The sequence below is a fragment of the Phocoena sinus genome, chromosome 1 (genome assembly GCF_008692025.1).
Source record: "Phocoena sinus isolate mPhoSin1 chromosome 1, mPhoSin1.pri, whole genome shotgun sequence".
Classification (NCBI taxonomy): Eukaryota; Metazoa; Chordata; class Mammalia; order Artiodactyla; family Phocoenidae; genus Phocoena; species Phocoena sinus.
The window spans coordinates 82288910-82301572 of NC_045763.1; the positions used below are offsets into that span (position 1 = coordinate 82288910).

At 32.8% G+C, this 12663-nt stretch overlaps 1 protein-coding gene across 4 annotated transcripts in view; it reads left to right on the forward strand.

The window, feature by feature from the left end:
- The window catches only part of RPAP2 (RNA polymerase II associated protein 2), an 84924-nt gene that overhangs the window by 27528 nt on the left and 44733 nt on the right, over nt 1-12663 (forward strand). For 3 of the 4 annotated variants that reach the window (XM_032622292.1, XM_032622284.1, XM_032622311.1), the window contains 3 exons: nt 1468-2404; nt 7529-7611; nt 10576-10656. In XM_032622292.1, the coding sequence (XP_032478183.1) occupies nt 1468-2404; nt 7529-7611; nt 10576-10656 (1101 nt within the window). The remainder of the gene's footprint in view (nt 1-1467; nt 2405-7528; nt 7612-10575; nt 10657-12663) is intronic. The other variant, XM_032622301.1, reaches the window with a different exon arrangement.

A 12663-nucleotide genomic window follows, 5' to 3' on the forward strand; every position in this document is an offset into this window, starting at 1 on the left:
GTGATTTTTTTTCTAAACTTTCCTCATGGTATTGCTTGCCCAACCATGATCATCTCTCAAAACATATCCTTTTATCTTCCAGAATAAATTTTCCTAGTTATTAGTCACTACCTTAGTTAGATGGAATTGAGCACAAGTGAGAGATATTTATTATTCGCTATAAATCTTTAACTTACAGCTTCAAAATAGTATAGAAAAATATAATTACCATACAATTCCAAGAGAAAGTATACATGAAAATTGAGTTGTTCTAAGTTTTCTGAAATTGTACTTACTTTAGATACAAGAGACAGTCTGTGGCTATGTAGGCTAGACTCTAACTAAAAAATGGTATAAAATACTGAATGAACTTATCTTTTTTCTCCATTCCCATCTACAACCTTATTTTCAACTGTTTTTCTTCTTCTTTTACACTTCCCCCAAGCATGCTTTTTTGTTTATTGCTGAATTATTTTATTTCATTTTATTTTTAAAAATTGTAATAGGCTTTGGGGGGGATAGGTTTACAGAAAATACAAAAAATAGGTTTACAGAAAAACTGTGTGAGAAGTAGAGAGTTCCCATATACCCTTTCACCACCCTCCAGGTGCTTCTTGACCTAGAATCCTTGCCATCCTGATCTTTTAAAGTTGTTATATGTGCATTTGCTTAAGGGTAATTGCTCTCCTATCCTTATTTATCTCAAGTTTGTATAGACAAAGCTCTCTTTGTCTCTGCTCTTTCATATTTTTTAATCCTTTATAAACCTAATCTGAAAATTAAAGGAACATAGGCAAAGGGAAAACTGTTGTCTTATTATTATCATTGTGATTTAACTCTGGGATTTTCAAGTATAAGTATCTTTCATTGATAAATGTTGATTTGCCAACTTTATTTTCTGCTATGACTTTCTTGAATTTTTCATTCAGTGGAATTTTCTGCATAACTATCAGCCAGAATTGGAAAATGCTTAAATGTCTCTTTTTATTTTTGTTTCAAAATCTAAACAGTTCCTCTCATTTTTTTTTGAGAAACCAATAATGAAGTTTTCAAAAGAATCCTTTTTTAAAAAAAGATATATAAAGCAGTTACAGAAATGGAGAAAGCAAAAATCAAAATAATTCAGTAGGATGGAATTATCAAATGTTGGTTTGTGAGGTTTTTGTTTTTGTGTGTATGTGGTTTGGTTTTTGTTTTGTTTTGTTTTTTGCTATACTCTTACAACACTTTTAAAATAATTGGAGAGAAAATACAAGGGAAGAAGATGGAAAGAGACATATCAAATAAATAAGATGTAGAGAAATTATAGAATTATAACTTTCTTCTGAAATGTGTATGTGTGTGTGTATATAGGCCTAGGTAAATATAAGCCTATAAATAAGGCCTTGCCCAGGGAATAAAAGTTTCTACCTTGAAAGTTACAAAGTATAAATACTGTGGAACATGTTGCTTTTCTGTTACAGTTGTTTTGTTTCTTTCCCTCAACAGTGGTCATTCTGGAGAAGAAATACAGTTATGCAGTAAGGCCATTAAAACATCAGATGTTGACAGTCCTGGCCATTTTGAGAAGCATGATGAATCTAGTTCTTCTGGCACTCACAGTGATAGTAGCAGTGATAACGAGCAAGACTTTGTTTCCTCCATTCTACAAGGAAACAGACCAAGTGCAACGGGTATAAGGCCACAGCTGCACAAAAAAAGCATAATGAAAAAGAAAGCTGGTCAAAAGGTTAACTCCAAACATGAAAGCAAAGAACAGACAGTAATAGATGTCACTGAGCAGTTAGGCAATTACAGATTAGACAGTGAGGAGAAAGCTGCTGCTTGTGAACTTCCTTTACAGAATGTATATACTCAGATTTCTTCAAATAGGTCTCTGCAAGAAAAATTAGAAGCTTCAAAAATTTCTGAAAATAAATACAGTAGTTCAAAAATAACTCTTGTAGGCATAAGTAAGAAAAGTGCTGAGCATTTTAAGAGGAAATTTGCCAAATTGAACCAAGTTTCTAGGTCAGCTTCTAGTTCAGTGCAGGTGTGCCCTGAAGTTGCAAAGGCAAACTTACTTAAAGCCCTGAAGGAGACTTTGATTGAGTGGAAGACAGAAGAAACTTTGAGGTTTTTGTATGGCCAGAATTATGCTTCCGTATGTCTGAAACCCTCTTCAGCCCCTCTGGTTAAGGAAGAAGAACTTGATGAAGATGATGTGAACTGTGACCCAGACAGTCATTCCCCTGCCTTGCAGGAATCTCAGAACAGCTTGGATGAGTCTTTACCATTTAGAGCCTCAGATACAGCCATTAAACCACTGCCAAGTTATGAGAACTTGAAAAAAGAAACTGAAACATTAAATCTAAGGATCAGGGAGTTTTATAGAGGACGATATGTTTTGAATGAAGAAACCACCAAATCACAAGACTCGGAAGAGGTATGTCTTAATGATAATGATTTTTCCATACTGCTAACATGTGGAACACTCACCATAGTAAATCTTGGAGCAGGAAGAAAAGTACTGAAGGAATAATTTTTTTTAATTTTCAGAATTTTCTTTAGTCTTTCAGTCCTTTGGTTTAAAATGCCATCTCCAGTATTGACATTATTATTTTCCAAATAAGTTAAAGTTTGCCCCAGGAAATTTTCATCAATATTTAACATTTTTCTCTAATATAGAAATAGCCTACAATTGTGGGACAAAGTTTTCTTTAAAACCTAATTCTTAAAAAAAAAAAAAAAAAAAAAAACCTAATTCTTCATATAATATCTAGACTCTCTGAAAAGACTTGTTTTTTCTTCGTTGGTATGTATGCTTTCAGATTTCTACAGAGAGTGTGTATCTTTGTGTTTTATTTCCAATGGGACTATATGCAGTGGAGTAGACTTACTAATTGAATAGTAAAATATTTGGATGATATTTGGCAAACATGCTCACTTAAAATATTATGAATGAAAATTATTTAGTAAAGGAGACTTATTGGGGAAATAGTGGACATAGGAGAAAATGGAAAGAGCACGTTCAGGTAACGTAGATTTGATTATCTGCTCTGTCATTTACTAGCTGTATGAAAACTTAGTCTCTTGAGTCTGATTACTTATCTGTAAATGGGATTATAAATGGCTTCCCTTACTCAATTTTTATGAGTTTTAAAGATAATACATATAAAGCATTTATCCCAGTGCCTGACATATAATTGGTACTCAGTTATATGTAAATAGTTATATGTAGAAACTGATGTTATGCTGCTGAGATTTCATGAGGTTCTGTCAGTATTTCCATTACCCATTTTTGGTTGATGTGTAGTTTGGGAAAGGAAGTCATTTGGCATGAAGAGGAATAGGTGATAACCTTGTTTTTACCATAGGAGTTTGTTTCCTGAGTAAATATGGCTCTAAATTTAAGAACACATTTGGAGATTTAAAAAGAGTGTGAAAGTGGAAATACAGTAAAACTTTAGAAATTTCTTATATTTCTACAGAATGTTACCTAGCCCAACACTATATTTGAAATCACTTCAACTGGATTATTAGACAGCATCCATAACTTTATATGAAGCCTGGAGAAACATTGTTCTCTGTCATTAAGCTGCATAACTTTACTATAGCACTTGTTTTATTGTTTTTATGCTAATAAGCCTTAAGAAGGAAAAAGTAATCCCTGAAATTTGACTGCTTCTCTGTTGCTGAAACTTTTTCATTGCAGAAACTAACACAACATTGTAAAGCAATTATATTCCAATAAAGATGTTAAAAACATTTTTTTAATATATATTAGAAAAAAAAACTTTTTCATTGAAGTGTAACACAAATAGTAAGGGTACAGCTCATTGCATTATCACAAGTGAACACACCAATGTAATCACTACGCAGGCCAAGAAATTTGAGTAAACCAGAAGCCCCACTATGTCTCCTCCAAATCATTACCTCTTTCCCAAATTAATGACTATAATAGCATAGATTAATTTTGAACTGAATGTAAATGGATTCACTCAGTATATGTTCTTTGGTATCCAGTTTATTTTGTGCAGCATTATGTTCATGAGTCATTTGCGTTGCACATAGTTGTAGTTCATTCTTTCATTGCTGCATAGTATTCCATTATATAAATATACCACAATTAATGTTAATAAGCGTTTAGGCTGTTTCCAGTTTGGGGCTATTATGAGCTATGCTGTTATGAACTTTTCTTGTGTATGTCTCTTTTAATGTGTATACATTTCTGATGGGTATGTACCTAGGACTAGAATTTCTGGGTCAGAGTGTATGCATATATGCAACTCTACTAGATAATGCCAAACAGTTTTCCAAAATGGTTCAAACATTTTATATTCTACTATCACTGTATGAGAGTTTACATGACTCCACATTCTCACCAATACTTGATATTGTTACTTTTCACTATTCCGATGGTACTGATTTTAGGTTATAATACATTTCTCTGATGATTAATGAGTTGAGTACTGTTTCATCTGCTTATGAACCATTTGGATAGTCTCTTTTGTGAAGTGCCTGTTCAAGTCTTTTTTTCCATTTATCTATTGGAATATCAGGAACTCTTTATTTATTCAGGATTCAAGTCCATTTTTGTGTATTGCAAATATCTTCCACTCTGAGACTTGCCTTTTCACTCTTATTAATGGTGTCTTGAGTCCAGTTTACTAATGGTTCCCTTTAGTGACTTCTTTAAGAAATCTTTACTTAGCCCAGGTTATTTCATCTTCTAGAAGCTTTGTTTTTCCTTTAACATTTAGATCTGTAATTCATCTGGAATTGATTTTTGTTTACGGTGGGGAGTTTCAGTCAGATTTCATTGTTTCTCTCTGGGGAAATGTGTGCACATTAAAGTACTGTTGATTTTTCTTTTTCTTTTCTTCTTTTCTTTTTTTCCTTCTTTCTTTTTTGTTTTGTTTGTTTGTTTGCTCATTCCTTAAGTTACTGAGAGAGATGGGCAAGGTGGGTCAAAATCTCTCAGCATAATTATAAATTGATTATTTTTCCTTTCAGTTTTGTGAATTTTACTTTTAATATTTTGAGACAATGATCTTGGGTGCAAATGTGAGATTATTATGTCTTCCTGGTAAATCTAACCTCTTAGCATATGGAGTGACTTTGCTTTCCATTGATTTTATTTATTTATTTTTGGCTTTACAAGATCTACTTTCCTGACACTCTCATTCTTTTATTAGTATTTTCAAGGACTATCTTTTTTTTAAAAAAATCTAGGTTGATAATCTTTGTCCGTTACGTAGAGAATTTAGTCCATTTACATTTAGTGTCACAATTGATATATTTGGGTTTAAATCTAGCATCTCACTTGTTGCTTTCTGCATGTCCCACCTGTTCTGTGTTCTTCTCTCCTTTCTTGCTTTCTTTGGATCAGATATCATTATTCCATTTTTTGCCCTCTGTTAGCTAGTTTTTATACATTCTTTTACTGATCATTAATTGGTTTCCCTAAAGATTAAAAACTGAATCTGTGTCTTATTAAAATCTAATATAAGTTAATACTTTTATTGCTTCCTGGACAATTAGTACCTTAGAAACTTTAATTCCGTTTACCCCATCTTGACTTAACGTGCTCTGTTGTTGTGTACTTTTATTGTCTCTGTATTTTTAATTCCTACAAGATTGTTTATAGTCGGTATTAAGTTGGATTTATCCAATTAATTACTCTTTTACTGTTCTTCATTCCTTCCTGCATCTCCATTCCTTCATCTGGGATCGTTTGCCTTGGGCCTGAAGAATATCCTTTTTTTCCATTAGTGTCAGTTTGCTAATGATGAATCTTCTCAGTTTTGTCAGGACATTCTTTATTTTACTTTCACTTTTGAAAGATGTTTTCCTGGACACTGAATTCTAAATTAATTCTAAATTAGTAGTTATTTTCTTGCAGCCCATTTAAAATACATATTCATTGTTTTTTGGCTTCCATTTATTTCTCTTATTTGAAAATACTGTTTCTTCCTTTAGCTACTTTTAAGATTTTTTTTTTTTTGTCTTTGGTTACCGTCAATTTTAGAATGCTTTGTGTGTGATTATATTTGTATTTATTCTTTTGGCTATTGTATACTTAAATCTGTGACTTGATTTCTTTTATCAGTTTTGGAATATTCTCAGTTATTATCTCTTCAGGTATTGCTTCTGTCCCATTCTCCCTTTCCTCTCTACCTGGTACTCCAATTGCAGATATGTTAGTCTTTTTCACTGTATCTTCTGTTTTTTATATTCTCTTGTGCTTTGCATTACCCCAAGCCGGGGGGTGGGAGGAGAGGGGTGTGTGTCTGTGCTTCATTCTGGATATCTTCCAAATCAGTATTCTCTCTTCAGTCTTTTCTACTATGTTATTAAATCTATCCATTGAGTTCTTTTAAATACTCTGTTTTTTCAGTTACTAGGAGTTTTGTTTGGTTTTTTTATATAGCTTCCAGTTCTCTGCTAAAATTTTCCATCTTGTTATTTTTCTTTGAATATATTCAGCATAGTTATTCTAAATAAGGTTGATAACTTCATTACATGGATTTCCTAGGGGTTGATTTCTATGAGCTAATGTTTCAGATTTTGATCATATTGTCTTGTTTTCTTATTGTTTTATTATGTGGCAAACATTGCATAATAAAAATTAGAGATAGCTTGAAACCCAGGCTGATGTTATCTTCCTCTAGAACAGATTTGTGTTTGCTTCTGGCAGATGATTTGCTGGTCTAGTTCCCTGACTAGGTTTTGAACCCAGGCCCCCTTCATTGGGAGTGCAGAGTCTTACCCACTGAATCACCAGGGAAGTCCCACCAAATCACCAGGGAAGTCCCACCAAATCACTTTAATCCAATCAGTGATTAAGATGATTTGAAGTTGGGCTTCAGTCCCTGCAAGAGCCAGTCCATTTCCTCTTCATTCTTACTCCTGGAGTATGGTCCTTCTAAGTCCTGGTCTCAAGTTTGGGGTAGGTTGACAGTACCTCTTCCTTCTTGGCATGCCCTGAACTCTGATGCTCAGGTTCTCATTATCTAAATTGCCTCTTCTGGAATTAGTCAGTGCCTTCTCTGGAATTACTTTCTCCAGAATCTCAGACCATAATTCTTTACTACCTTATTAGCTCTCTGATGCTTTCAAACAATCGTGGGTTTTTTCCCAGTTTTTTCAGTTTTTCAGCAGAAGAAGTGGTTTGAATTATCTTGTCTGCCGTTTCTAGAAGTGGAATTTCCCATAATACATTTATAGCATTTGATAATTTTAGTCCTTTAATCTCCTATATTTATATAGTATTTAGCATTTTACGAAGTCTTTTTATATACATTTTCTCATTTAATAAAGAAGGTATTAGTATCCCTATTATACAGATGAGAAAATGCTCTCAAAAGAGGGCAGATGGCTCAAGCAAGTTCATACTAGCCTACTGACTGAGCTGACACTCAAATTTAAATATTCTAATTCTGAAGTCTAATTTTTATTCTACCATACCACAGGTATAAACTTTTTGTGTTTTAATGCTTGTTGTTCTTATCAAGGAAAGAATGTAAATTTATGATTTTATTTTGCTTTGTTTGAAAATGTGATTCAGCATGATCCCACCTTTCCACTGATAGATTCAAGTTCTCAGAACCAGATTAGAAAACGCATCGTACTTGAAAAATTGAGTAAAATGTAAGTATGTAATTATCATTCCATGTTTATAATATTTAAATTAATTTGGTATGTGTGGGTTCATAACTTATTGGTGTAATCCTTGAATTTTGAACAGAAGAATAATGTGTAAAGTTTACGTGGATTTTGTCACCTGAGAAATTTAGATTTTTTTTTTTTTTTAAATTAATTTATTTATTTTTGGCTGCATTGGGTCTTTGTTGCTGCGCGCAGGCTTTCTCTAGTTGCGGCGAGCGGGGGCTACTCTTTATTGCGGTGCGCAGGCTTCTCATTACAGTGGCTTCTCCTGTTGCGGAGCACGGGCTCTAGGTGTGTGGGCTTCAGTAGCTGTGGCTCACGGGCTCTAGAGCACAGGCTCAGTAGTTGTGGCGCACGGGCTTAGTTGCTCCGCGGCATGTGGGATCTTCCTGGACCAGGTCTCGAACCCGTGTCCCCTGCATTGGCAGGCGGACTCTCAACAACTGCGCCACCAGGGAAGCCCGAAATTTAGATTTTTAAGATGTCCTACCAAAGAATATTGAAATTGTTTTGTGTAGAAGACATAGAGACACATAATAAAGAGGAAGGTTGATATTATGGGAGTAGAAAATCAAACTGCCTCACTCCCACTTAATAATCTAGTGAAGTCAGGAAAAAAATATCAGAGCTAGACCCATTTAAATACTGATTTGTGGTAAATGTGTCACATCAGTTTCACGTGTAAATAAGATTTTATAAAGGTTTAACGGTTTATTGACTTATTCTATATACATATTCATAGAACCGTTTCACACTCAACAACTTGAATTTTGCAATTTAGTTTTAAGCTTCCCGTAGTGGAAGTTGTTGTTCTTGTAATTAGCCCAGTCATAAATGACATTTGAAAATTGCAGTCTTGGTTTCTCTTTCAAAAGGAGCTTGAAAATCTTTTTTTCAGAGGTGTGACGGCTATCTTGAACTTTTCAGTCAGCATTTTTTTTCTTCAGCAGGAAAGACAGAAAGGTGTTTTCAGTCAGTATTTAAGGTGCTGTGCACGTGCAGAAGTCTTAATTTTGTAGTAGTTCAAAAATAAGAAAAGCCTATTTTCTAGAAGCCATAGTACTTTGAACAGCTTAGTTCTCTAAATTTTACATGTTAAATAAGTGTTTAAATTAATATTTATTGAATGCCTGTTATGTGTTAGACTCTTCATATATAATAAATCTGTTTTGTCTTTTACCTGCTCTTCATACTTGTACATTTGTTTCTGTTAAATATTAGTTTAGACAACAGTGTAAGTCACCATCTGTCTGATTCATAGGATAAGAAGATATCAGTCCTTGATTTTAGTTACAAAGGTTTTGAAAGTTGGGATAGATTAACTATACTAGCATGTAATTTAGTAGGTAGGGATTTATGTGAAAATAGTTTTCTAGACTTTTTATCTAATGAAAGTACCCAGTTTTAAATTTAAGACCACATAGGCATGTCATTGAACGAATTCTGTTCCTTATGGGTTTGGGCTACAACAGAAGATACCAAAAGGAACCCTGCTAGAAGACGAAGTTATCGATATTAGGGCAGGAACTAAATTTGAGAAGTGGTGGGATAATTTAAGAAGAAGCACAAAGAACACTGAAAACAAAATAATTATAGTGACATAGGGATTTTTTTGGTTGGTTGTTTACGAAAGCAGTTGAGTTTTTTCTCATTGTAAAAGTAGCACCAACTGTACAAAAAACTTTTAGAGAATCAAAGAACATGAAATATGCACTGAGTATTAGATGATATTAAGGAATTGTTAATTTGGTTAGGTGTGATGGTTTTATTATTATATATGAAAATGCACTTGTATTTAGAGATAAATGAGGAATAATTTAGGGGTCAAATGACATGATGTCAGGGATTTACTTTAAGATATTGCAAAAAAAAAAGGAAAAATGAAGCAAATGTAACAAAATATAGGGAGATTGAATCTGGGAATAAAAATATGGGGTTATTGTTACTGTCTCTATTTTGAAACGTGTTTTAAAATAAGTTTTTTTAAAAAGTAATACATGCTTATTCCAGAAGATTTAGGCTGTAGAAAGTGATATAAATAAGGAAGCAAAAATCACCTGTAATCCCACCACTCAACAGCAACTATTAATATTTTGATGTTTATCCCTGACATATATGTGGTATAGCTGGTGTGTGTATATTCATTCCCTTTGGTTCCCTCTGGTATAGTCTAAACCTAGAGAGAATGACATATGTTTGATATATACTATGTGTGATATGCAATTGCATTATAACATGTATGTTTTTATGAAAATGGAATAATACTACATATGCATTTTTCACTTAACATTTATCATGAATATCTTTCCACATTAAAAAATATAGATTTATATTATTATTTTAAAGATTTTATTATTTGGTTATATCATAATTTATTTAACCACCTATTGATGGACATTTGTTACCATTTTTTCACTACTAAAAATATTTCTCCAATAACCATCTTTTTTATGTTTGATTATTTCTTTAGGATAAATTTTTTCATAGTAAAACTATTGGGTCAAAGAGTGTCCACATTTAAAATATTAGTATATATTGTCAAATTGCTCTCTAGAAATGTACTAATGTTTACTCTTACCATAAGGATGTAATAAGAAATATGCCACACTCCCATATTGGACCATTTGGAGGGCAGTTCTTCTGGCCTGTGTTCTTTCCATTTATTTAATATTTGAAAATAAAAAGTTAAGAAATACTAGAGACAAGAATATAGATGTCAGCCAAAATGATATTTTTGCATTTCAGTGCCTCATTCTGTAGCATAGGCTACAAAATAAGAGTGTGGAGTTATTTTGAAATATTTCTTTATGACTTCTTACCAGTTACAACCTTGCTTAATTGTCTCCACTTCAATGTTTCCCTATGGAAAATCCAGACTTAGGCAAGACCTCCAGAAATGTATCTATATAATTATATTTTAAAGGAAATATAATTTTTTATTTTCAGATTGCCTGGACTTATGGGGCCTCTTCAGATTACATTAGGAGATGTTTACACACAACTTAAAAATCTTGTCCGAACTTTCAGGTTAGTGTTAATATTAGGATTTTCCTTCTCAGTTATTTTGACTTTATGTAATTGCCTTGCAGAATCCATAGTAGACTAAGGCATGAAGGAAGTAAATGAGTTACCTTCATTGTCTTAAATCTAAATACTGTTTTATTTTCTCTTCCACTAAACATTACTTATATCTTTTGTTTTCTTTTGTTTTTGTTTGTTTAATTTTTATTGTAGTTGATTTACAGTGTTAGTTTCAAGTGTACAGCAAAGTGAATCAGTTATACGTATACATATATCCACTCTTTTTTAGTTTCTTTTCCCATCCCTGTGCTGTACAGTAGGAAGGTCCTTATTAGTTATCTGTTTTATATGTAGTAGTGTGTATATGTCAATCCCAATCTCCCAATTTGTCCCTCCCCCTCCAGCTTATATCTTTTGTTAAATGCAACCCCTTATTTGCTCAAACCTTGATATGTTTAGTTTGGGATAGTTTATTTATGCTAAAATTAAGAAGGGGAATATCTGAGACACAAAGGTGGTTAGTCAGTGACATCTTGGATTTTAGTGAATTAGTAAATAAATATCAGATGACCAGCACTATGGACAATACAGAAGAAGACTAATGCCCACCCTTGAGGAAGAACTCCTGTGAGAAGACAAGGTGAGCACAGAGAGCAGTGCAAAACAGTGGATAATTTAGCTTTGAGTAGTGTGGAACAGACTTAAAGTGATCAGACAAGGACAGGAAGAATAGAGAATATCAATTACCAAGTGGAGCAGTTGGGATTTTTCTGCAACTATCAAGGTAAAAATATTCAACAGGCTAAGACGAGGTTCTCTACTAAGAAGCATAGAGATAGGCCTCTAAATACGTTATTAGTAGAGGTGTACCAAATACGCATTTTGGCCCAATGCCAGTGACCCAAAGTTAAATTAATATTTGTCTGTGGCTAAAGCCAGATAGCACCAACATAGGATGAACTTCTAGGGTAAAAGAATCATTTCATCCAAAAAATCAATTATTATTATAGTTTATTGCCAACAGTAGTAGTAAGATTTTTAAAGTTTACAATTATAATACAGGAACAGTTTCTTGGCACTGTCAGCAATTAGATTTCTCTTGCAGTCCCTGTATTGTACATAGGTAATACCAAATAGATATACACTTTCAACCAGCACATTTGAAAACATCACCAACCTTTTTGTGTGCCGCAAAGTAATTCAGGAAAATGTTTTCAAATAAATTATTATTTTAATTTATTTGAGGAGCTAGGATTCAAGGAGCTAGGATTCAAAGTTTAGGCATGTCTCAAAAATTCTTCATCTTCAGCTACTGAAAAGGATTGTTTGTAACACTTTATGTTTGAATCTTCAGCCTTCATAGACCTAAGACTATATTAAGACATTCTTGTAGAGTTGTTTACTGTGAAGTTTTACTAAACAAAATGTGTTTGGGGTACCCTAATTTTCTCTAACAGGCTTGTCTTAACATCTTAAAAATTATTTTGATTAGAGATTATATTTGAATTATTGCCCATCCTTTATTTACATAGTTTAGGTATTTTTCCATCCCATGGTATTATGAGGTAACATTGTTTTTAATTCATCATCACAAGGTGTGAAGAATTCCCTGATAGGATGTTTTCTTGAAAAATTTATGACTTAAATGGAAGTAAATAACTGAAATTTAAATACAGGTCTTAAATGTTATTTTCTTTAATGTTATGAATGGTAGTACATTATACAGTTCTGCAAAGACTGAATTATGATACATCTAATCTCTATTATTTTGTCTTACATTATTTGAATTTTTATAAACATTTTTTCCAAGATATAATGTTCTTGAGGAAGTTACCTATTTAATGTATGACATATTTGTATTAACTGTCAATCTATTTTGCTAAATAACTGAAAATTTTTACTAATTCTTTTATGCATAAAATTAAGTTTTCCTAAGCAACATTAATTACTACAGCATTTTACTCTTATATTGACTGATAAAACAAGCACATAAGAACATTTTCACTCCATTTC